This window comes from Chelonia mydas, chromosome 14, assembly GCF_015237465.2.
Source record: "Chelonia mydas isolate rCheMyd1 chromosome 14, rCheMyd1.pri.v2, whole genome shotgun sequence".
Classification (NCBI taxonomy): domain Eukaryota; kingdom Metazoa; phylum Chordata; order Testudines; family Cheloniidae; genus Chelonia; species Chelonia mydas.
In genome coordinates, this window is record NC_051254.2 from 27,173,462 (window position 1) to 27,199,816 (window position 26,355).

Consider the following 26,355-nt stretch of genomic DNA (forward strand, 5'->3'; position numbering starts at 1 on the left):
AAGGAAATAAATGATCAACGCATAGGTCATCTTTCCCTCGAAAGCCAGCAGGTTCCAGGTCTGGTGCCCGTCCCTGGAGGACTCTGGGGCAGTTCTAGAGACCAGCCTTCGGTGGGGCTTGGAGTCTCCTCCAGTCCCCTGACATCTGGGGGAACAAACAGCCAAACTGCCCACAGTACATATTTAACCAGCTCAATAACCGAAACACGGAAAATGAAAGAACGTTAGTAACCTGGGTGAGTACTGTAACTGGTGATTTAAACCACCCCAAATAAATTAACAGCACCTTCTAAGTGCTACATAACACTCCAGGAAGGTGGCAGAACTCTGTAGCCAGCAATATCACCGTAATATGGCATCCTTAACCTTAAATACTAAGTGATGTGTTTTTGTTCCAGCCCAAGAGCTGATAGAGGGAGGGTCAGATCGCACCCTGATTGAAGTGAATATCGCCATTAGAGCCGTCGGTTCCATGAAGGCAGCCTGCCCAAATGATGGCTGATTAGGTAATCTCCCACGTCACACAGTAAGTTCCAATAAGGATGGTGGTCGTAGGACTGTTCAGTGCAAACACAGGTGAAAACAACAGGATTTCTCAAGGTTCAATGTACAGACCCTAACCTCTGAAATCCCGGCACGCGTGATAGCAAGGTTGTTTGACATAGGAACTTGAGCAACGACTTGATAGGCGCTACGCTCGTGAGCTCACATGCGTGGGCGCCAACGCTGTCATTTCCAGCAGGGGGCTCGCCCTTGCCCCATGCTGCCTCCTCCCCTGAGCACTCGCCACCCTCGCTCTGCCCTCTCCCTCCCTGCGCACTGTGGAACAGCTGATCATGCAGGCGCTGGGAGGGAGGGGGAGGAGCTGATCCAGCCCCAGAGGGAGCACCCACAGAGTTAGCACCTAGCTCACATGTAGAGCAGTGGTTATCAAACCGTGGGTCGCGACCCAGAACTGAGTCACGGAATGGAAAGGACTGGTTCACGGTGGCTCTGGTCAGCACCGCCAACCGGGCTGTTAAAAGTCCCATCGGCGGTGCTGCCCAGCTAAGGCAGGCTCGTCCCTCCCTGTTCCGAGACCGCCCTGCGCCCTGGAAGCGACCAGCAGCAGGTCCGGCTCCTCCGTTGGGGGGGGGCGCCAGGGGGCTCCATGCACCGCCCTGCCCTGAGCACCGGCTCCGCACTCCCATTGGCTGGTTCCCGGCCAATGGGAGCTGGGGAGGGCGATGCCTGCAGGCAAGAACCGTGCGGAGCCGCTTGCATACCTCCGCCTTGGAGCTGAACCTGCTGCGGGCCGCTTCTGGGGCGCAGCACGGTCCGAGGTGCCAGGACAGGTGGGAAACCTGCCTCCCCACTCCGGCTGTGCCGCTGACCGGGAGCCACCGGAGGTAAGCCTGAGGCACGCCCCAACCCCGTGCCCCAATCCTCTGCCCCAGCCCTAAGCCCCCCCAAATCCGGAGCCCCCTCCTGCACCCCAAACCCTTCATCCCTGGCCCCATTCCAGAGCCTGAATCCTCAGCCCAGAGCCCTGACCCCCCCTGCACCCCAACCCGCTGCCCCAGCCCAGAGCCCCCTCCCACATCCTGAACCCCGCATTCCCAGCCCACAGCCCTCACCCCCGCACCTCAACCCTCCCCCAGCCCTGAGCCCCTCCTACATCCCAAACCGCTCATCCCCAGCTCCGTTGGGTCATGGGCATCAACAATTTTCTTCAACTGGGTCGCCAGAAAAAAAGTTTGAAAACCACCGACCTAGAGTAGCGTGTGCAGTCCTGGTCACACCATTTGAAAAAGGCTATTGCAATATTAGAGAGGGTTCAGAGAAGGGCAATGAGAATGATGAAGGGCCTGGAAAGACTCTTTTGGTAAGAAAGATTCAAAAGAATGGGACTGTTTACCTTAGAAAGGAGATGAATAAGAGGGGATAGGATAAAAGGATATAAAATAATGAATGGGACAGAGAAGACTGGAAACTTCTTTTCTGCCTGTCTCATAACGCAAGAACAAGAGGACAGTCAATGAAATGGAAAGGGATCAAATTCAAAACCCATAAGAAATACTTTTACACAAAACATGTAATTAAACTGTGGAACCCATTGCCACATGGAGTTTTTGTGGCCACTAACTTAGCAAGATTCAAAAAAGGGATGGGATATTGATGATATGAATAACTAGAAACCCCAGAGTTATAATAGTTAAGTTAATGCAAATAAAATTTTTTGGAAGGAATAAATTGGTCAAGGCTTAAAATGATCTCTAACTATTAGGGATTAGTAACACTCTTATATAGTGTTTTCCCTCAAAGCGCTTTACAAAGGAGGTACAGGAAGGGTCTTGACCTTAAACCTGAATCTGAGCCTGGGTTTATTCTGTGGTGTAGAAAGAAAGCTGCCAAGCCCGCTCCCAGCAAGCTTCTATTGGCTTCTTTGTGTATGTAATTGCCTATTCATTTCTTTAAGTTGCTTGTTTGGGGGCTCTGCTGGGGGGTGGGGATGCGTGGCTTCTGGGGTGTTGTGTGTGTGTTGATGGTTTTTTGTTTGTTTGTGTGTTTTTAAATTCCCGCCAGACAGCGTGATTGGCTCCCGGTTGGGCAATCTGCTTTACAAGGCTGCTTGCTGGGTCCGGCAGGAAACGAAACTTTTCCTGTTACGGTGTCTGCAGGGAGCCATGGCTGCAGCCGTGAATCCTTTGAAGAGCCTCCGAGAGGAAGCTACTTGCTCCATCTGCCTGAGTTTTTTTAAGGATCCAGTGTCCTTAGATTGCGGGCACAATTTCTGCCAAGCCTGCATCACCCAGTGCTGGGAGGGACCAGATACAGACATCTCCTGCCCTCAGTGCAGAGAGACCTTTCCCCAGAGGACCCTCAGGCCGAACAGACAACTGGGGAACTTTGTAGAAATCGCCAAGCAGCTGAGTTTCCAAACAGCGGCAGCAGCAGCAGCAGGAGGAGATTTGTGCAAGGCGCACCAGGAGCCTTTCAAACTCTTCTGTAACCAGGACCAAATGCTCATCTGTGTGATCTGCAGGGAGTCCCAGGCTCACCGCGCTCACAGGGTGGTCCCCACAGAGGAGGCTGCCGGGGAGCACAAGGTAGGACACAGCTGGGCCCGGGGCTGGGAGCGGAGCTGCGCCCCCCCGGGCCGGGAGCGGAGCCGCCCTCTCCCCCCCCCCCAGTGCACCCCTATTTCCTGCGCCTGTGTGTGGGTGGCACTCCCCTTCCCCCTGTGGGGCTTGGCCCGGGCCCCACCATGGCCCCCCGAACTTTCCTCTGCACTCCCCTAGAGGGGCACGCTCCGCAGTTTGGGGACCACTGGTCTAAACAGTCAAGGTGGACAAAGTGCAGGAGAGGGAGCGGAGGTACAGGGAGGCAAAGGCTGGGGATTCACAAAAGTACTTAGGTGCCTAAACCCCAGAGTGAGGTGCGTAAATCTGGGGTTTAGGCACCTAAAATACCAGTTTTAGGCTCCACTGCAATCCCCAGAGCTACTGCCAAGCCCTGTAGAAGCCCAAACTCACTCAGTGCCTGTGTGTTCAAGGTACAAGTTCTCTCAGTGCCTTGGTTTCTGCCTCTGGGCATGTGCACAGCTGCCCCTCTAGAAGCTTTTGGCTGCCTATTTCCTGCCAACCCATGAGCTGGGTGAGGACAGGTGTTCGCCTGTCTCTCCCACCTGCAGGGCCTGATCTGCTGGGCACCCTCACAGACAAAGGAATGGGAGGGACAGAGAGGCACGGAAGGGGCAATGACTTGACCAAACTCACAAAACAGCTCAGTAGCAGAACCAAGAATTAAACCTTGGCCTCTCAATGCCCATCCTAGTTCTCTAGCCAATAGGCCACACCACCTCTCATCACTCCTGCAACACACTGCTTTACAATTGCATTATAAACCTCTGAGCACAGCTGAGTTTCGGCATAGCCGGTGCTTGGTGTAGTGCCCAGCTTGAGCATTTCATATCTAATGACCGCTGGCAGCTTCCTGGAAGCAGCGGTAAGGTAACCTTGTCAGCAGTGTTCTCAGTGGGTTCGTTTCCTGCTACTTTCTGAAGCATAAGATGCACTGAAAGATTTCTGCTTAAAAAAAACAAGGTTAATCTGCTTAATTTTTTTCTCAAGGTAAAACCAGGATGACAAATTCCTGTTTTCTCTGGCTTGCTGAAGGCTGGTCACTTTGCTGCTCCTGAAGCAGAGCAGGGAGTCAGGGGAGGCACAGCCCTGCATGGCCCTGCCCACCCACAGGTGCCGTCTTTCTTCCCGCCAGTATGCTGCATCTCTTCCCCCCTGGCTGGGCTGGAGTTAGCGGGGGCCTGCCCTGCGGCCCAGGACTGCGGGCCGCTGGGGCCGGTGCTCATGCCACCCGGCGCTCCTGGGGCTGGGGACGCTGAGGGCTGCACTGCCTGGTGCTCTGGGGCGGAGGGGCTGGCTGTCACTGTGGGGGGCTCTGGTGGGGGTGGGAGGGGCGGGGCCTCCAGCTGAAGGGGCTGGACTGGCAGACAGCCTCCCCGAGCCAGTGATTCTCATCCCGCCCATGCATACTTTGGAGTTTTGCTTTGGGTTTATGCGTCCATTTGAACCACAAACTCGATGCAGCATTCTAGGGCCCATGAAGCCCAAGTGGATTGGAACCTTAAAAAGCCTGTTGGACAGAGCAATCCCCTCGGGGCAGAATCCGCTGTGCTGTACGCCACTCTAGCTGTAAGGACGAAGTGGGCTGTATTAGTGCCACAATAAGATTAAAGGAAGAAAATGGCTGATTCCCAGGACCACGTTGAGTCTCAGTACTGGAGCACCTCGGAAGTGCTTCTTTTCCCCCATGCCAATATTTATGAACCTTGGGAGTGTTGTATTTTAACCAGGAGTCCCTTTCTCCCAAGTGTTCATTAGGCTCCACAGTTTAATATACACTTTTTTAAAAAGTGTTTTAAACAACTCTTACCAAAACTCCCTTCCCTGTAAGTTGCTCGGCTTTAACTCTCTGACATCCAGATCTCTTCATATACTGTTCCCTGTCATTGTGTGGGAGCAGGACACTCTAGTCTACACTGCTGGAAAATGGATACAACTTCAACCCAGTGCCCTGCAGCACTTGGAGGATTTGCTGGAGGCAAAGGGCTGTCTGAACCAGGGGCTCTCAAACTGAGGGTTGGGACCCCTCAGGGGGTCGTGAGGTTATTACCTGGGGGGTCACGAGCTGTTAGCCTCCACCCCAGACCCTTCTTTGCCTCCAGCATTAATAATTGTGTTAAATATATCAAAAAGTGTTTTTTAATTAATAAGGGTGGTTCGCACTCAGAGGCTTGCTCTGTGAAAGGGGTCACCAGTACAAAAGTTTGAGAACCACTGGTCTAGACAAAGTCCCTAATCCTCTACATCAAGTCTGGTGCCCCCAAGGCCTCTCTGTTCCCTGGCAGCATGACACATACAGCATAGAAGGAAAGCAAGCAGGGCTGAGACTGGAGACTGAGATGCCCAGCTGCCATGAAATGAATGGAGCTGTGTTTTTAAATCCTTTGTGTGGCTCTGCAACATCTCACCTTGGGTGAATTACAGAATAAGATCCTCGGACCATATTTTCAAAAGCACCAACTGACTTTAGAGCCAAAGTCCCATTTTCAAAGGAGATTTAGGTCTGAATCCCCAAAGGGACTTGGGTGTTGTGATGCTCAGCATTGCAATACCTAACTTTTAGGCATCTAGAAAGTCACTAAGGACATAAGAACCGCTGCACTGGGTCAGAGCAAAGGTCCATCTAGCCTAGTATCCTGTCTTCTGATGGTCGCCAATGCCAGGTGCTTCTGAGGGAATGAACAGAACAGGGCAATTATCAAATGATCCATCCATTGTCATCTGGTCCCAGCATCTGGCAGTCAGAGGCTTAGGGATCTCTGGAGCCTGGGGTTGCATCCCTGACCATCTTGGCTAATAGCTATTGATGGACCTATGCTCCATGAACTCATCTAATTCTTTTTTTGAACCCACTTATACTTTTGGCCTTCACAACATGCCTGGCAATGTGTTCCATGGACTGATTGTGTGTTGTGTGAAGAAGTACTTCCTTTTGTTTGTTTTTTAAACCTGCTGCCTATTAATTTCCCCTGGTTCCTGGTATGTGAAGGGGTACATAAACTTCCCTATTCGCTTTCTCTACACCATCCAAGATTTTATAGACCTTTCACATCTCCACCCCAATCCCAGTTGTCTCTTTTCCAAGCTGAACACTCCGTCTTTTTAATCTCTCCTCATATGGAGGCTGTTCCATACCCCTAATAATTTTTGTTCCTTTCGCTGTACGTTTTCCTATTCAAATATATCTTGTTTGAAATGGGGCCAATAGAACCGCATGATGTATTCAAGATGTACCATGGATTTATATAGTGTCTGTCTTCTTATCTATCACTTTCCTAATGGTTATTAAAATTCTGTTAGCTTTTATGAACAGATGTTTTCAGAGATGACTCCAAAATCTTTCATGAGTGGTAAGAGGTCCTTAGACCCCGTCATTTTATATGTATAGTTGGGATTATGATTTCCAATATGCATTACTTTGCATTTATCAACAGTGAAATTCAGCTGCCACTTTGTTGCCCAGTCACCCATTTTTGTGAGATCCCTTTGTAACTGTCCGCAGTCTGCTTTGACTCCACTACTTTGAGTAATTTTGTATCGTCTGCAGACTTTGCCACCTCACTGTTTACCTCCTGTTCCTGATCATTGATGACTATGTTAAACAGCACTGGTCCCAGTATGGATCCTTGGGGGACCCTGGTATTTACCTCTCTCCATTGTGAAAACTGATCATTTATTCCGATCCTTTGTGTCCTATATTTTGACCGGTTACTGATCCATGAGATAAACAGTCATGGGGTAAGAGAGAAGGTTAATTTCCTTAAGAGACTTCAGTGTGGGACCTAGTCAAAGGCTTTCTGAAAGTCTAAGTACACTATATCCAGTGGATCATCCTTGTTGACACCCTCAGAATTCTAATAGATTGGTGAGGCAGGATTTCCTTTCACAAGAGCCGTGTTGATTCTTCCCCCAACAAATCATGTTCATCTGTGTCTGACAATTTTGTTCGTTACTATTGTTTCAACCAATTTGCCTGGTGCTGAAGTTAGGCTTTGTCTGCAATACAGCCTATGTCGCCCAAACTTACGTCGCTCAGGGCTGTGAATATTTCACCTCCCTGAGTGACCTATGCATTCATGTGCACAGTGCTATGTCCGCAGGAAAGCTTCTCCCGCCACCATAGCTTCTGCCGCTCGTGGAGGTGGGTTTATTATGCTCCCGTCCGCATAGAGCGTCTCCACCACATGCCCTGCAGCGGCACAGATGTATGGGTACAGCTGCAGCACTGTACTTATCAACAAGCCCTTAGGCTTACTGGCCTGTAATTGACAGGATTACAACGGGAGACGCTGCTGAGAGGGGCTGATGAGGGGAAGAGATTTGAACTGGAATCTCCCACCTCTCAAGAGGCAATTGTGACATTGCCATGAGCACCGTCTGCGGGACAGCCTGAGAGGAACATGAAATGTATATACATTGCGTCTGTGAGGCAGACTCCTCAGCTCCTGAGCCTCCCAAGCATTGTCTTTCTTGTCTCAGGAACAAATTCAAACCCGACTGAACACCCTGAAGCAAGAGAGAGAAGAACTTCTGGAGTGGAAACAGGCTGGAGAGAAGCAAAGCCAGGAATATCTGGTAGGTTCCCATTGTTATGGTCCAGCAGTTGCATCAATCAGAGTTGGTATCTCTCTGTGTGGGGAGAGTGTCAAGCTTGCTCTATACTCAGCAGTGCCTGACTCAGCTATGGCTACATCTACACGGCACAGCCCTGGGGGCAACCTGTAAGGACTGTGTAGTGACACAGCACAGTGAAAAGCGGGCTGTGTCCACGCTGTGGTGTGTAGCTACAGGGGTGTATGAAAGGCTCCAGCAGGGGGAGGCAGCAGACCGGCCGGAGCCTTTCCCCACTTCTGGAGCCTTTTCCTGGGGTGGGGAAAGGCTCCGGGGCTGGGGAAGCAGCGGGACACTGCAGTGTAGATGGGGGAGGCCCTGCTTGGAGGCGTATAGAGCCCTGTGTGTAGGGTTTATACCCAGAGGGTTCAGGCATATCGTGACTCTACTTGCTTAAGCCATGCCTCGCCATCTACACTGCTATTTATGCCCATGTTAGCAGGGGCATATAGTGTACGTCCTCTACACACCGCTGTAACATCTGTGTAGTACAGATGTACCTCAAATCACTTTTTAAAGTAACGTCTTTATACTGGTGTAAGCCCCTGACCTGCAAACATTTTAAACCTAATTTAATTTGACTCTAGTGTGGTGTGTAGGGTTCACCTTGTCCAGTTAAACTGAGATAAAATGTGCTAATTAGGAGCAAGGTCGAGCTTAGATCAGGGTTAGCTGTGATGTATTAGGTAACCTCAAGCACTTTGCCTCTTGTAGACTCACCCTTTCAGGGTGTGATCCTGTTGGTCTTTGTTATTCATCCCTCTGGGCTGATTCCTCCACTGGCTTCCAGTTTCAGCTCTAAGCACTGATCTTATTCCCCACACATCAGTGGGTCCAAATCGAGCTACAAACAGTGATTTGAGGGGAAATTTTTTCAAAGGCATGTATGGTGATTAGGTGCCTAATTCACATTAACAGTCAATAGCACTTACAAAACAGCCAGTGGGTACCTATCTCTGAAATCCTCCCCCTGAATCTCCATCTATAACCACCAGACACAACTGGTTTCCTCTGGGACAATGTAATTAACAAAATGCCAGATGAAACATGTAAGAGCTGGAGAAAATGCATTTTGCACAGTATATGTTGTAACTGGTGTTTTGTGTGGGTAACCAGCAAAACTTTCCTTCCGTCTTCTCCACAACTCTCTGCCAATGTATTTCTGATTCTGTGTTAGACCCCCCCTCTTCCAACCTTTCTGCTATTGGAACAATCTAGATGATCAGCAGAATACTAAGCCACTCAGACCTGAAGACTCATCATTCTTGAGATATTGGGTGACATTTTCAAAAGTGCTTAAGTGATTTTGGAGCCTAAGGTTTACAATTTTGCGAGTGGTTAAGGGCCAGATTCTCACAGGTATTTAGGGGTTTAAAATGCAGAGAGAGGCCTAGTGAGATTTTTCAAAAGCAACTAAGTAGCACCTGACGTCCTCTGGCTTTAAGATTAAACTCGATAAGTTTATGGAGGAGATGGTATGATGGGATAACATGGTTTTGGTAATTAAATATTCATGGTAAATAGGCCCAATGGCCTGTGATGGGTTATTAGATGGGGTGGGATCTGAGTTACCCGGGAAAGAATTTTCTGTAGTATCTGGCTGATGAATCTTGCCCATATGCTCAGGGTTTAGTTGATCGCCATATTTGGGGTCAGGAAGGAATTTTCCTCCAGGGCAGATTGGAAGGCCCTGGAGGTTTTTTGCCTTCCTCTGTAGCATGGGGCACGAGTCACTTGCTGGAGGATTCTCTGCTCCTTGAAGTCTATAAACTACGATTTGAGGACTTCAATAGCACAGATATAGGTGTGAGGTTTTTTTGTAGGAGTGGTGGGTGAAATTCTGTGGCCTGCGTTGTGCAGGAGGTCAGACTTGATGATCGTAATGGTCCCATCTGACCTAAATATCTATGAATCTAGTCAAGGCGTCTTAGGCACCTAAGTGATATTGAAAATCCCTCTAGGGGCTTATATGCCTCTTTAGACACCTAAATATCTTTTAAAAGCAGCTCCTTATACCTTTTTTTAAATGGGTTTCAGCTCCTAAATGATTTTGCTGTTTCTGAAAATTTACCCTCAGTTCTATTTTCAAAAGTCACTTTCAAGGAAACTTCAGCTCCTCAGCACCAAAAGTCACTTTGAAAATGGGAACTGGAGGCGTAAGTCCCCAAGACACTTGGGAACGTGTTAGTCTCAGCTGGCCTGAATGAACATCAGGCATGTTCTCCTGAAATCTCAAGCGTGTGTTTGTAGCAGGGTGAAATGAAAAGAGGGCTCTAAGAACTGTTCCCAGACTCTCCCCCTGGCCCTGATAGGCTGTCCAACTTTCTCATTTGTGAGAACCGGACGCTGAACACTGGAACCTGCCCCGTCCCATGCTCCACCTCTTTCCCTCGAGGCTGCGCCCCCCACTCCCAGGGCCGGTGGAAGGATGTTTTGCGCCCTAGGCGAAACTTCCATCTTGCACCCCGCCCTCTGCCCTGAGGTGCCCCCCCGCAGCAGCTCCCCACCGCCCCTTCCCCGCCCTGATGCGCGGCCCCCCCACCCCCAGCCTCCCAGCAGCAGCTCCCCGTCTCCCCTCAGGGAGTCGTGCGGCAACTCCCCCCCTCCCCTCGGCCCAGGGAGCCGTGCGGCAGCTCCCCGCCCCAGCTCACCTCTGGTCCGCCTTCTCCCTGAGTACGCTGCCGCCGTTCCACTTCTCCTGCCTCCCAGGCTTGCGGCGCCAATCAGCTGTTTGGAGCCGTTAGCCTGGGAGAGAGAGAGGCAGCGCGGGGTGGTGCTCAGGGGAGGAGGCAGAGCAGAGGTGAGCTGTGGCAGGGAGCGGTTCCCCTGCACGGCGCTCCCTCCCCTCCCCCCCGTTACTTGCTGCAGGCGGCCCTCCCCGCGCCCCCCTGCCCCAGCTCACCTCCGCTCCCCCGCCTCCCCGGAGCGCGCTTTTGGCCGCGCCCAACCACTTGGCGCCCTAGGCAACCGCCTAGTTCGCCTAGTGGTTGCACGGCCCTGCCTACTCACTGTCACTTGCTGCTCTCTCCACCTCCCTCCCCCTGCCAGCTGAGCAGAGCTCTAGGGGTGTGGTGGAGGTGATTGGGGAGGGAGAGCCACGTTCTGGGGGTAGAGGGGTGATTGGGGCAGGACAGGGGAGCTGCCCATACTTTTCTCCCCCCGGAGCCATCCCTGCGTGCTCCTCCAGGCTCCCAGCAGCAGCTGCTGCTCTTCCCACCCCCTGGTGGTAGAAGCCAGTTACTGTGGGTAACCCGACTTCTAACGTCCAGTCAGCAGTGCTGACCGGACACTGCCAGGTTCCCTTTTTGACTGGACTTTCTGGTTGAAAACTGGACATCTGGCAACCCTAGTCCCTGACCTGTCCTTTCCCTGTTTGTCTCTTCATTACAGGGAAAGATAGAAGCTGAGAGGCAGAAGATTGTGTCTGAATTTGAGCAACTGCGGCAGTTGTTGGAGGAACAAGAGCAACTCCTGCTGGCCCAGCTGGAAGAGTTGGACAAGGAAATTGTGAAGATACAGAATGAAAATGTCACCAAACTGTCTGAGGAGATTTCCCGTCTCAGTGACTTGATCAGTGAGATAGAAGAGAAGTGTCAGCAGCCAACGAGTGAATTCCTGCAGGTGAGATAGTTAGAGACACCCAGATCCCTGCCCAGGGAAGGGAGAGATTCTGATTGATTAACTTCGGAGTTTACTAAGTTCTTGGAGAGCTCCCACTCCACAATGGAGACTGTCAGTGTGTCCTTTAGCAAAGCAAGGGAAAACAAAATGTGACATTTCTAATATTTCCCATGTGGAAACAGCTTTGCTGTTTTAAAGGCAGACATCTCAGGCCTTTTTGATACATCCTATGTAAACCCCTTCGTTTTCAGTTTAAACCAATTTTGCCAAAAAATGTCTGGGTTTTACAAAAAAGTATTATTCAGTTTTTTCTGATTTTCATCCTACTTTTGTATCATTCAAATATATATAAAAAACTTGTTTTATTAAGAAAATACAATACATTGCATGAGATCTCTGTATTCCGATAATACATTAGTCTGTGTGTATATGCAAAGCTGCCTGCTGAAGTAAGAACGTATTGTTCTGGAAGATGCACACAATAAACCAACAGGCACACGTAGAATCATAGAATATCAGGGTTGGAAGGGACCTCAGGAGGTCGTCTAGTCCAACCCCCTACTCAAAGCAGGACCATCCCCAATTTTTGCCCCAGATCCCTAAATGGCCCCCTCAAGGAATGAACTCACAAGCCTGGGTTTAGCAGGCCAATGCTCAAACCACTGAGCATGCAAGCTCTGAAGTGCGTGTGTGTCTGAACCTACTGATAAATCTCACGCCCACCACGTACACATTTCAAACTGTTAGCAGACAATGGGTTAAAGATTTGACGCACTAAAATGGGAAGAAAATGAAAATCTATATCAGAATACATTTCAGAACACAAGGAAGTATTCAAAAGGGTTAAAGAAACAAAAATAGGAGAAAAGGATGAAGTTGAGTGTATGCGCTGCAAATGGTGTGGCCCAATTATCGAATGTGAATATTTATAGGCTAATCGTTCTAAGCAAAGCTTTTGATACGGTCTCCCACAGCATTCTTGCCAGCAAGTTAAAGAAGTATGGGCTGGATGAATGGACTATAAGGTGGATAGAAAGCTGACTAGATTGTCGGGCTCAAAAGGTAGTGATCGATGGCTCCATGTCTAGTTGACAGCCAGTGTCAAGCAGAGTGCCCCAAGGGTCGGTCCTGGGGCCGGTTTTGTTCAATATCTTCACTAATGATCTGGCGGATGGCGTGGACTGCATCCTCAGCAATTGCACCTGCAGATGACACTAAACTGGGAGGAGGAGTAGATACGCTGGAAGGTAGGGATAGGATACAGAGGGACCTAGACAAATTAGAGGATTGGGCCAAAAGAAATCTGATGAGGTTCAACAAGGACAAGTGCAGAGTCCTGCACTTAGGACAGAAGAATCCCGTGCACTTCTACAGACTAGGGACCGAATGGCTAGACAGCAGTTCTGCAGAAGAGGACCTAGGGGTTACAGTGGACGAGAAGCTGGATACGGGTCAACAGCGTGCCCTTGTTGTGAAGAAGTCTAACGGCATTTTGGGCTGTATAAGTAGGGGCATTGGCAGCAGATTGAGGGACATGATCATTCCCATCTATTCGGCATTGGTGAGACCTCATCTGGAGTACTGTGTCCTTGTAGTGTGAGGGCCAGAACTGAAGGATGTGGAAAAATTGGAAAGAGTCCAGCGGAGGGCAACAAAAATGATTGGGGGGCTGGAGCACATGACTTATGAGGAGAGGCTGAGGGAACTGGGATTGTTTAGTCTGCAGAAGAGAAGAATGGGGGAGGATTTTTGATAGCTGCTTTCAACTACCTGAAAGGGGGTTCCAAAGAGGATGGATCTAGACTGTTCTCAATGGTTCCAGATGACAGAACAAGGAGTAATGGTCTCAAGTTGCAGTGGGGGAAGTTTAGGTTGGAGATAGGAAAAAAATTTTCACTAGGAGGGTGGTGAAGCACTGGAATGGGTTACCTAGGGAGGTGGTGGAATCTCCTTCCTGAGAGGTTTTTAGGGTCAGATTTGACAAAGCCCTGGCTGGGATGATTTAGTTGGGGATTGGTCCTGCTTTGAGCACGGGGTTGGACTAGATGACCTCCTGAGGTCCCTTCCAACCCTGATATTCTATGATTCTACACCAGTAAACTGTTTGTTCAGATGAAACGTTTTATTTGGGGATTACAGATATATTGTTTTCTTAAACTCAGGGGGGGCATTGTGCTTTGAGTTCTGTTTTAGTTCTGCAGAAAACCACAGGGATGAACAGAATTCAAAGCATTAATCTACTGAATACTTTTTCTCCCTGTCTTTCCATCCACCAAAACAAACCCTGATATTTACCCAGAAAACTTAATAGTTTTCTGCACTGATTTCACCTGTTTTTATTGTGGTAATAAACACTGATAAAATCCCAGGAAAAATTAACTAAAATAAAAACTGAAAATGAAGGGCCCTAACGATATGAAAGCAATAAAAGGCACAACTCCACTTTCTAGGAAGTGGGAGATTAGGAAAGCAAAGTTCTTAATAGGCCCTGCAAAGAAATGGGAATGAATCCAGCTTCCAGAATTGCTGAGCAGAATTGCATACATGGAGCTTTTAGACTGAGAAAGGCAAACGCTCTGGACACAGCAGTTGCATGTGGCAGTCAGGGATTCTTGTGTCTGATCAGTCTGTTTGAGCAAATGCCATTGGCACAGGCAAAATAGAATTTAGAAGGAGAAAGCACACACCGTGATTGAGGGTTTAGGGGTCCCATTCCATCGAAATCTGTGAATGGACTTTTGAAGTTGCTAACTGCAGAGAACTGGATCTCGAGCTCAACTAGGGATGGCAAAGCAAGTCCCCTGCAGAGCAGGAGCGATCCCCATCTTGTGGCATGTGGGACTGAACTCTCTTTCTCTTTTCTAGGACATCAAAAGTACCTGGAGCAGGTATGTGACTCCTTCCCACTCCCCCTCACGTGTCGTGATGCTAGAAGGGGATTGTCCCCCCAGGGTCAGATTTTGCAGGGCATTTAGTCACCTGAGGCGTAGTTAGGCACTTGGTGGGGTTTTCCAAAGCAGCTAAGTGAGCTAGGCACCTCCCATTGTGGTCAATGGCAGTTGGGAGCCTGACTTGGTTAGGTGCTTTTGAAAATCCCAGGATGCATCTTTAAAAATCAGGTCTTAAGTGACTTGCCCAAGGTCATGCAGGGAGGCTGTGGCAGAGCAGGAGTGGAACATAGGTTTCCAGAGTCCTACAGCAACCCCTTAACCACTGGAGCATCCTTTCCCATGAGATTAGGCCCTTCTCTCTGAGGGGCAGCCTGTGGACCCCTTACCCTCTTTAACTCCCATTTGGAGGAGCTAGGCATTTAAAAACTCCAGCGAGGAGATGAATTGTCTCACCAGTGGGAGTTAGAGGCTCTCATTGAGCCCCCAAGAGAGCAGTCTCTGGTAGCTCATTCTCAAGAAAGAAAAGATTTAGGGTGTTTCCCCCTTCCCCCCCAGGTGTGAGAAGGTGAAGTTCGAGAAACCAATGGCTGTGCCACAGGATGTGAGCGAGAGAGTTGGTGTCTCTTCCCAAAGAAATGTTTGTCTACAGGAGGCTCTGAAGAAATTCAAAGGTAACTTAATAGTTATTTGGGCTCATGGTATGGTGATGGCACATCGAGATGTGCCTCTGACTGTGGAAGGAGATGGACTCTGGGCTATTAGTTCTCAGCTCGTCCCAGCTAGACGTCTTTGTGGGTGGGATGGGGAGGGCTCAGGGCTGATGCCAGTTCGCCAGGCCTCCACTTGGATTGTCTCAGACCCAACCATGGGTGTCAAAATTGGCCACTCAGAATTTCAGAGAGACACAATCACCAGATGTTTTAGAAAATGCTGAATTTAACCTCCATGGCTGGGATTTTCCAAGGGACCTAAGGGATTTAGGCCCCATCTCTCTCTGACTGTCAATGATAATTGGCCACCACGTGGCCTCAGCCCTTCTGAAAATCCCAGAATCTGTACCTCAAGTTCCTCCATCTTGAAAAAGGAGGAAATAATGGCCAACCTACCTTGTTGTGCTAATTAGTGAATGCCACCGAGTGCTTTGAGATCGTTGGAGTAAGGCAGGAGATGGAGAGGTGCAAGATATATTTTGGACGATGATTTCACTTTAGTTTGGTCTCACTGGAAAGGTCTCTCCATTCCAATCTGCCTCTCGTTCTACGGTCTTTTCCTTTGGGCTCTCTCTCAGAATTACAGCACGGTTCCATGCCGTGCTGCGACAGCCGTGTCAGCCCCAGGATATTAGACAGGGTGGGGGAGGTCATAGCTTTTATTGGACCAACTCCTGCTGGGGAGAGACAAACTTTTGAGCTACACGGACCTGAAGAAGAGCTCTGAGTAAGCTCCAAAGCTTGTCTCTCTCAATCACGGTTACATTAATTAGCAGTAGGAATGTCACCAGAGTCAAGACAACATGAAATCACCTCTCTTCCAGTCCTTCCTTTCTCTTGAGACCCGGCCCTATGAACTGAGCTCAAATGCAGAGAGAAAGGGTATGGGCTAGATTCACAAAAGGACTTGGGGTGGGCGGGGGTCTACTTGCCATTTTAGGCACCTAAATCCCAGAATCAGACTACACTGGGATTCACAAAGACCCCCCACTCAGCTGCAACCAAACCTTGTAGGTGCCTAAAATCACTCATCACTTCTGTTTTTGAGGTAAAAGTCCCCTAGGCACCTATGTTTCTGCTTCTGTGCATGCACTCTGCAGTTCCAGTCCAGCTGCCAAGACACCTAAGCCCCAGAGAGATACATGAACTGGGGAAAGAAAGGGGTTCCTCCTCCTAACTCACCTACAGGGACCCAATCTGAGATGCCTGCTCTGAGCACACTTACTGACTCAGGCTTTATATGCGAACTTACCCAAAAGAACCAGGCTCTAGGGAAAGAGGAGCTCCCTTATAATGTATAGCTCTGTGATTAGGGTACTGACCTGGGATGTGGGAGATCCCCAGTTCCAATCCTCTGTCCCCCCGAGGGGAAGAAGGGATTCCAACAGGGGTCTGATATAGGCCTCTCTGTTGCCCCTTTTGAATCTGATCCATAATTGAGCAGCGGGACAAGCTTCTGGGTCTCCAACGTCCCAAGAGCGTGCTCTAACCACCTGGGACGTTCTCATGATTTCTCTCTGCCTCTGGCCCAATGAATTATTGATTATCCCCAGTGGAACCTCTCTCACAGGAGAGCATGTGGGCACCCCGCATCAGACAATCCTGCAGCCCAGAGATTAGGGTGCTCCTTGAGAGGTGGTAGATCCCATTTCAAATCCCTGCTCCCTCTGCGGCACAGAATTGACTTGAACCAGGGGTCTCCCAAAGGCCAGCTGAGTGCTCTAACCACAGGGCTAAAAGTTATGAGCTGGGTGGGTTTCCTTCCCCCTCTCCCCCCCCCCCCCCCCCCCCCCCCCCCAGGCTTCTTACAAAAAAATGGCACAGGTGCCGGACATCAAGAGAGGGCTCGCAGCTGAGAATCCCATGCCGAGGGAGGTGCCTACGGTGCTGCCCAGATTCGGTGGCCGAACTCCCTGAGAGGGCCGGGGCTTAGCACACCCCCACACCTTGACATTTCCCACTGGCTGGCGTAAGCAGGGAGTCGCCTAGCATGCTGGCTTTTATGAAGCTCATTCCAAGGCGCATCTCTCTCCCCATTCATGGTGCAGATTGCCTGGGTGTCTGACTCTGGTTTTGTAAATCTCAGTGACTTTCTAGGTGCCTAAGCGTTGGGTGTTCTGATGCTAAGCGTCACCTTGCCTAAGTTTGTTTGTGAATCCAGCCCCATTTTCATGAGGCTATTTTCCCACAAGAAAGGGGGAAATCACCTCTCCTCTGATCTTTTCTTCCTCTAGAGACCCTGCCCTATCAACTGAACTTTCTGATCTCAAAGGCAGAGAAAGAAGGTAAGTTTTAATAAGGATATTTTCCTACAACAATTATTAATTAAAATCTCAGGATTAATTTTTTAGAAGACACTTCTGAATTCAAACGAGAGGTTTCCACCAATACAGAGCCATGGATTCCAAGGTTAGAAGGAACCATTATATCATAACGGCCAGACTGGGTCAGACCAAAGGTCCATCTAGCCCAGTATCCTGTCTTCCGACAGTGGCCAATGCCAGGTGCCCCAGAGGGAATGAACAGAACAGGGAATCATCCAGCCCATCGCCCATTCCCATTTATGTGCACGTTCATACATCACTACTATTTACAATTGGAAAATAGGGTACATTTTTTAGGTCCAATAATCAGCCTTTAGGGCACACTCAGGTCACATTTTTCTGCTTCTCTCGGCAATTATAAGGACTAGAAGTTTGCTCTATTTTTATTTTTTATATGAAAGACAAGCTTCACTGCTGGAAAACATCATTAACACAGAGTGCAGGTTGACCATCAGTGCCTTGTACTCTCCCAGAACGTGAAAGGAACCCATATTTCAACCTCTGAAAACGGGGAAATAAAGAGTTAAGGAAGCGTCTCCCACCAGTTCCTGTGCTATACTTCCCTCTCACCCTAGCGTCAGGAGCATGGACTCATGTGCTGGGCTCCATCCATCCCCACCTGGTGGAAGGTCCCTTGGTGGGAGACCATGCTAAGGCCAGCACTGAACCAGGCAGAGGATCAGGACTGCAGCGGCAGTCAAAAAAGCAAACAGAATGTTGGGAATCGTTAGGAAAGGGATGGATAATAAGACAGAAAATATCATATTGCCTGTATATAAATCCCTGGTACGCCCACATCTTGAATACTGCGAGCAGATGTGGTTGCCCTATCTCAAAAAAGATATATTGGAAAAGGTTCAGAAAAGGGCAACAAAAACTATTAGGGGCATGGAACAGCTGCCATATGTGGAGAGATTAATGAGATTGGGATTTTTCAGCTTGGAAAAGGGACGACTAAGGGGGGATGCGATAGAGGTCTATAAAATCATGACGTGTGTGGAGAAAGTAAATAAGGAAGTGTTTACTTCTTCTCATAACATAAAAACGAGGGGTCACCAAATGAAATTTCAGAGTAGCAGCCATGTTAGTCTGTATCCGCAAAAAGAAAAGGAGTACTTTTAGCACCTTAGAGACTAACAAATTTATTTGAGCGTAAGCTACAGTTCACTTTGAGCTGTAGATCACAAAAACTTATGCTCAAATAAATTTGTTAGTCTCTAAGGTGCTAAAAGTACTCCTTTTCTTTTTTCAAATTAAATTAATAGGCAACAGGTTTAAAACAAACAAAAGGAAGTATTTCTTCACACAATGCACAGTCAACCTGTGGAACTCCTTGCCAGAGGATGTTGTGAAGGCCAAGACTATAACAGGGTTCAAAAAAGAACTAGATAAATTCATGAAGGATCAGTCCATGAATGGCTATTAGCCAGGATAGGCAGGGATGGTGTCCCTAGCCTCTGTTTGCCAGAAGCGGGGAATGGCAACAGGGGCTGGATCACTGGATGATGGCCTGTTCTGTTCATTCCCTCTGAAGCACCTGGCACTGGCTGCTGTTGGAAGACAGGACACGAATAGCCAGTGATGGATAAATTCATGGAAGATAGGTCCATCAGTTCAAGGAGTATTGTCTCTCCCTGGGGGCTAGTGCTCCCTGTGGTACTGGGAACTGTCCCTTTAAGTGGTTTGGCTTCCCAGACAGGAAGGAGGAGCATAGCAGAAGCTCTGTGATACAGAACCCTGGATAAAGAGGGTTTCATTCAAAAATCATGCTCCCAGCAGGATTACTGAACACCACACTTGCAACTGTGTTGTGTCCCCATCCTTGTCCCATGAGCACCACTGCAGGCTGGGGAAGGGGCTCTCTTCGGATCTCATAGTTACCTATCTGGCCCCCCACAATAGCATCTGAATACCTGGCATCTTTTATGCCCATTTGAGAAAAAGGGAAGCTGGACTGCAGAGAGAGGAAGGGACATGCCTGAGGTCACACAGCATGTCAGTAGCAGAGTGAGGAATAGAGCCCAGGAGTCCTGGCTTCTAACCTCTAGACCATGCTCCCTCCCCAAAATGAGTGTAGTGCATTGGATGACTGTTACACATCCCTCGGGTGTGGACATTTAGTGCCACCGAGAAGTCGAATTCCCAGTTCACCAGATAGCCCAGTGTCTCTCTAGCAGGGCTGCTCGCTACTTTCTCCTGATCCAAGTGGGTGGAGGGGTTCTCACCCCATGTGCTGTACTCTTGGGCTGGGGACTTTCCACCAGGAGATGAGGGAGGAATAGGGCAGCATGGAAATGCATGAAAAGCTGAAGCTGGTGCCTGCTGCCTCCCCTGCTCTGTTCTGTTGCTGGATGTGGAGCACCCCAGCAAGGGAGAGGGATCGGGGGAGGAGACCGAGATCCCCTCTGCCACGGATCCACAGGATTCGTGCTGCAGCCCCCGCTTTGGAACAGTCTCTGGGAGGAGCCCCTTCGATGGGCCAGACCCCCACCATCAGCCCCCTCTTCCTCCAGGGTAAGCCGCGTGGCTTCACCGACTCCTTAGGCTGGACCTCTGGGCCTTCAGCTCTCCTGCCTCACAACATGAGCTGTGCTCAGTGCGTCCAGCTGAGACAGACCCCTGCGGGAGCCCTCTGTGATCTTAGGGAGCAGCACGGCTCTGCAAGCACCTGCAGTGACACTCAGCCACCGCTGTCACTGTCAAGCCCCTGGGTTATTAGTCCCCTGCTCTGCACCACAGCACAGGAAGACCTTGGTTAGCTCAGAGAAATGAAGGTTACAGTATAGTCCATTCTGGGGAGCCGGTGCCCAGCCCCGCAGTGCAAACCCCGTGGTTCAAGCTCTGTCTCCCTGCCCATCTGATCTGCTTTCTCAGACTCCCAGGTGTGCCCCCCACCATAGGTGCCGATTCTGTAGGTGCTCCGGGGCTGGAGCACCCATGGGAAAAAAATAGTGGGTGCTCAGCACCCACCGGCAGCCCCATGGATCAGATCCTCCCCCTCCTCCCCTCTCACCCGCTGGTGGCCCTGCCAATCAGCTCCTTCCCCTCCCTCCCAGTGCCTCCTACCCACCGCGATCAACTGTTCGGGCAGGGGCAGGAAGAGGCGGGGTAGGGTGGAGACTTGGGGGAAGGGGTGGAGTGAGGGTGGGGCCTGGGGCAGAGCGAGGGTCAAGCACCCCCCAGGAAGTCAGCTCCTCTGCCCCCTACTGCTTCCTGCAGCCAACACGTAACTTCCGCTTCAGCCCTCCCCCACCTCGAGTCCCTTGTTCCCGAGCCGGGGCGATGCAGCTCAGCCACAGAGGCGGGGAAGGCCGTAGGTCTCCGGGTTGCTGATCGTTATGTTTCTATGTCCGGGCAATTGGATTTGCCATTGTCTGCTGAGGACCTCAGGCCCCAGATAGTGACGTGGGCAGCTTAGCCTGCCCTGAGAGCAGACACTCCCGTATCACCCACTGGGTAACAACGCTGCATATTGGGAAACTGAGGCACATATAGGCTTCATAAAAAAATCCCAGTGTCTCACACCCTCCTAAAAATACCTCCTTGATGCCTGGCGGGAACGATGGGGAATTTCCTGCTCAGCTTCCGCCAACAGGCAGCTCCCCAGGACTGACACTCAGGGCCCACCCCAGCCAGCCCGGGGCTACTGGGGAGCATGAGAAATGGTCCTAGCCTCCCCCAGGGCTGAGCTCTGCCCGTAAGGGTCTGTCTGCACGGCAGAGTGAACTCTGGGGCTCAGCACCCAGGTTAGCCTGGACTGGGTGCAAGGAGCCATGCTGCTGAGCCTGACCTCACTTACTGGGTCCTCACGGGTGCTGCTGAGGCTCTGGGACTCTGGGAGCACATCCCCTGGCTGACCAGCTATTCTGAGTTTCTTTCCCAGTGATTCGTGGGGTACCCGGTCTGTCTTTCACGGGGGAATTGAGGGAAGGCACTGGAGGGCTATTTTCCCTCAGGTCAAGCTGGCAGTGGCGTTAGTGGGGAGGCTTTTCACCTTCCTCTGCAGCATGTGGATGCGGGTGACGTGCCAAGATTATCTGGGGGTATCTCACGAAATCATTTCCCTGCATTGCCGGGGCCTCGGGCACTGGTGACCCTCGGTGCCTCCTCTTCTCTGCCTGTGGCACATCATAGCACGGTCGGCTGTAGGCTGTCATGCTTTGGGCTAATGTTGGTTGCTGGGTTAGGTGGGTGCTGTGTGGGGTTGGTGGCCTGTGATATATGTGGGTCAGATTAGATGACCTGATGGTTCCTTCTGGCCTCAGACTCTCTGACTCTCAGCACTGGAGTGGTTTAGCCTGCACAGAGGTGCCGACTTCCCCAGTTCCCAGGGGGGTACTTGACCCTTGCTCTGCCCCAGGCCCCGCCCCCACCCCTGCTCCATCTCTTCCTGCCCCGCTCCATTCTGCCCCCTTCCCCTGCCTCTTTCTGCCCCCACTCCTCCCTCTCCCCCCGCCCCCCCCCGCCCCCCAGAACCTCCTGAACAATGGATCCGTGGCAGGAGGAAGGCGCTGGGAGGGAGGGGGAGGAGCTGATCGGCGGGTGGGAGGTGCTTTGGGTAGAGGGGGAGGAGCTAATCAGAAGGATCTGCCGGTGGGTGCTGGGCACCACTATTTTTTTTCTGTGGGTGCTTCAGCCCCGGAGCACCCACAGAGTCGATGCCTATGCTGGGTGGAAAGCACCCCTGAACTCAGATGAGGTGTTTATGCATCTGGACAGGAAGAGCATTAGAGTTAGCAGCTGAGTAAGCGCCTGGGTTAACTCTGCAGTGAGGACAGACCTTAATACTCTCCTCCTCTCTCTCTCTCCCCTCGTGCAGTGCAGGCCACTCCGGATCCAGACCTGGGAATTCCCTGTTCCGTCATGTCCACAGATGAGAGTGTGATACAGAAATACCAAAACGTGGGATATGTAGGGACACAGAACAGGTTTCACCCTGCTGCCTGTGTGCTGGGCTATAAGGGCTTCACCTCAGGGAGATGTTACTGGCAAGTGGAGGTGGGGAACAAACGTAATTGGGTTTTGGGCATTGCCAAAGAGTCTGTGATACATGAGGGAGCGAAAAGCCGTACACCGGAGGAGGGGATCTGGGCTTTGCAGAGTACAGGGAATGGGTACTCGGCCCTCACCTCCCCTGAGACTCCTCTGGCCCTACCTCGTAGCCCCAGTAACATTGGGGTTTATCTGGATTATGAAGGGGAGAAAGTTACATTTTATGACGTTACATCTTCTGGCAGAGAGCCTATCTTTACTTTCACATCTTCTTTCACTGGGAAGATCATCCCCTTCTTTGGGAGCCGGCGTGTAGTATTTCTGAGTTCACTACCGTTTAGTGGTCACTGTCCGACATATCATTAATCCCTGTGACAGAGGAGCAGGGATCACTCAATATGAGATATCTAAAGTGGAGCAAAGACATAGGTAATATATAAATTACAGCTATCACACTTTGCCATTCTAATCACAGTCTTGTCAGCCTCAAGCATTCAAAAACTGTGTCAGGCCCCCCAGAATCATGAGATTGGCTTAAACATCTTTTTAAATATTGTGTTATTTTCTTTGCCTTCTGGTTTCCCAGCTTTTGGGGTGTTCTTGTTTCTGATTTTCAATCTTTGCTACACAAACGTGAAGGCTGGAAATGTATCTGTAGTATAATCTGAGATTGCCTTGCAATCTATCTACTCCTGCTGCTGGGACTTTAAGAAAAACACCAAGTGCTGCGAGACTCACAATAAAATGATGAGAGAGGACAAGACTGACTTGCTTAGCATTATACTGGTGAATGGAGTTTCTCGACCCTCTTACATGCATGTCTCTGTAACTATGTGATCCTCCAGGCACACAAAAACTGGCCAACCAGCAGCCACCAGGAGCCATTCTCAGGGTCACAGCAGAGCCTGCCTGTCTTAGGGCAGGTCTACACTTAAAATACTGCAGCAGAGCAAATGCACCGGTGCTGCTCCGCCGCTGTAATGCTTAAGTGAAGACGCTCCGATGCCGACAGGAGAGCTTCTCCCATCAGTGTAGTTAATCCACCTCTGAGAGAGGCGGTAGCTATGTCCAGGGGAGAAGCTCTCCCGTCAACGTACCGCTGTCTACCCCAGGAGTTCAGTCGGTACGACTGCGTTCACTGAGGGGTGTGGATTTTTCACAGCCCTGAGCGATATGGTTCTGCCAATGGAAGTTTATAGTGTAGACCTGGCCTAAGTTCTGACTCACTTCGGGTCATCCATCAAAGTCCTCTGCTCTTTACTTGTGAATATGAAAACCATAGTGGTGTTTCCCTCTCCCTCCAATTCCCTAGCTCAATGCTCCTATTTTGCTCTGTTTAGTTATTTGGATGCTGTAGATTCAGAGGAGTAAATTCACAGAATAAAGTTTATTTCTATCTTCTGGTCTTGGACTTTGTCACAAGGGTACTAGATCTGTACAGCTCTGCCCTGAAAGGCTAGACAGACCCACCAGCAAATACCTTGAAGGGGCTTGAAGAAAAGCAGCTGGGTAACTTTAAACGAGAGCTCTAAAAGCAAAATTTGAGGAAAGAGTAAATAAAATCAAAGAATCAAGTGATGCTTTCCCTGGGCAAGAAAAGAAGCAACAGCATCCTCGCTGTGAAAGAAATCTGTTGACAACTTCCAGCTGCCGAGGAACAGAAGGAAACTGGCAATAAAGTAGCCAGCTCACATTATCAACTGCAGTAATATTATGGGCTGGCACCTGGCCACACCATGGTGCTGCAGCAGCGTTTCTTTCCCAAATCAAATTATCCCTTTTTCTTTAAATTCACATTCGCAGTCTGAGTGGCTAGAAACCTGATCCACCACCTGAGGGCAGAGGGAAGGGTCAGGGGTACAAATCTGGAGTCATTTGGTCAAGGGGTGTTTGAGATGCAGCCCCTCACAACACAAGCTGTTTCCAAAACTGAGCTAGGCCTGGAATACCAGCAGAATCCTGGCCAGGGCTGGGTGAGGGAGACTCCCAGCACACCCTGGAGCCGGCCCTGGGCTGGAAGGCAGAAGAACTCAATCTCTTCTGCAGCGGTTTCTCAGCAGTTTGTCTTGGCTGAAGCATCGCACCCTGGGGGAGGTACCTGTGCTTTGCAGATGTGGTAAGAGGCTGTAGAAGGTGAACTCAGGGTATGTCTACACTACGAAATTAGGTCGAATTTATAGAAGTCGGTTTTTTAGAAATCATTTTTATATATTCGAGTGTGTGTGTCCCCACAGAAAATGCTCTAAGTGCATTAACTCGGCGGAGTGCTTCCACAGTACCGAGGCAAGCGTCGACTTCCGGAGCGTTGCACTGTGGGTAGCTATCCCACAGTTCCCGCACTCTCTGCTGCCCATTGGAATTCTGGGTTGAGATCCCAATGCCTGATGGGGCTAAAACATTGTCGTGGGTGGTTCTGGGTACATATCGTCAGGCCCCCGTTCCCTCCCTCCCTCCGTGAAAGCAGCAGCAGACAATAGTTTCGCGCCTTTTTTCTTGAGTTACCTGTGCAGACGCCATACCACGGCAAGCATGGAGCCCGCTCAGGTAACCGTCACCGTATGTCTCCTGGGTGCTGGCAGACATGGTACTGCATTGCTACACAGCAGCAGCAACCCATTGCCTTGTGGCAGCAGACGGTACAGTAGGACTGGTAGCCATCATCGTCATGTCCGAGGTGCTCCTGGTCGCCTCTGTGAGGTCGATCCGGAGTGCCTGGGCAGACATGGGTGCAGGGACTAAATTTGGAGTGACTTGACCAGGTCATTCTCTTTAGTCCTGCAGTCAGTCCTATTGAACCATCTTATGGTGAGCAGGCAGGCGATACGGATTGATAGCAGTCCTACTGTACCATCTTCTGCCGGGCAGGCAAGAGATGAGGATGGCTAGCAGTCGTATTGCAACGTCTTCTGCCAAGCAGCCATGAGATGTGGATGGCTTGCGGTCCTTCTGCACCCTCTGCTGCCAGCCAAAGATGTAAAAGATAGATGGAGTGGATCAAAACAAGAAATAGACCAGATTTGTTTTGTACTCATTTGCTTCCCCCCCTGCCCCGTCTAGGGGACTCATTCCTCTAGGTCACACGGCAGTCACTCACAGAGAAGGTGCAGTGAGGTAAATCTAGCCATGTATCAATCAGAGGCCAGACCAACCTGCTTGTTCCAATAAGAACAATTACTTAGGTGCACCATTTCTTATTGGAACCCTCCGTGAAGTCCTGCCTGAAATACTCCTTGATGTAAAGCCACCCCCTTTGTTGATTTTAATTCCCTGTAAGCCAACCCTGTAAGCCGTGTCGTCAATTGCCCCTCCCTCTGTCAGAGCAACGGCAGACAATCGTTTCGCGCCTTTTTTCGGTGCGGACGCCATACCAAGGCAAGCATGGAGGCCGCTCAGCTCACTTTGGCAATTAGGAGCACATTAAACACCACACGCATTATCCAGCAGTATATGCAGCACCAGAACCTGGCAGAGCGATACCGGGCGAGGAGGCGACGTCAGGGCGGTCACGTGAGTGATCAGGACATGGACACAGATTTCTCTGAAAGCATGGGCCCTGCCAATGCATGCATCATGGTGCTAATGGGGCAGGTTCATGCTGTGGAACGCTGATTCTGGGCTCGGGAAACAAGCACAGGCTGGTGGGACCGCATAGTGTTGCGGGTCTGGGACGATTCCCAGTGGCTGCAAAACTTTCGCATGCGTAAGGGCTCTTTCATGGAACTTTGTGACTTGCTTTCCCCTGCCCTGAAGCGCATGAATACCAAGATGAGAGCAGCCCTCACAGTTGAGAAGCGAGTGGCAATAGCCCTGTGGAAGCTTGCAACGCCAGACAGCTACCGGTCAGTCGGGAATCAATTTGGAGTGGGCAAATCTACTGTGGGGGCTGCTGTGATGCAAGTAGCCCACGCAATCAAAGATCTGCTGATATCAAGGGTAGTGACCCTGGGAAATGTTCAGGTCATAGTGGATGGCTTTGTTGCAATGGGATTCCCTAACTGTGGTGGGGCCACAGATGGAACCCATCTCCCTATCTTGGCACCGGAGCACCAAGCCGGCGAGTACATAAACCGCAAGGGGTACTTTT

General features: G+C 50.4%; 1 protein-coding gene across 1 annotated transcript; it reads left to right on the forward strand.

The window, feature by feature from the left end:
• The first annotated feature begins 883 nt into the window (after positions 1–883).
• On the forward strand, positions 884–23,672 carry LOC114021759 (zinc finger protein RFP). The gene is made up of 8 exons (XM_037914909.2): positions 884–1,388; positions 2,566–3,089; positions 7,602–7,697; positions 11,124–11,354; positions 14,220–14,242; positions 14,801–14,916; positions 17,190–17,240; positions 22,099–23,672. The coding sequence occupies exons 2-8, from the start codon at positions 2,667–2,669 to the stop codon at positions 22,635–22,637; spliced, it is 1,479 nt and encodes a 492-aa protein (XP_037770837.1). The 5' UTR covers positions 884–1,388; positions 2,566–2,666; the 3' UTR covers positions 22,638–23,672.
• The last annotated feature ends 2,683 nt before the right edge of the window (positions 23,673–26,355 follow it).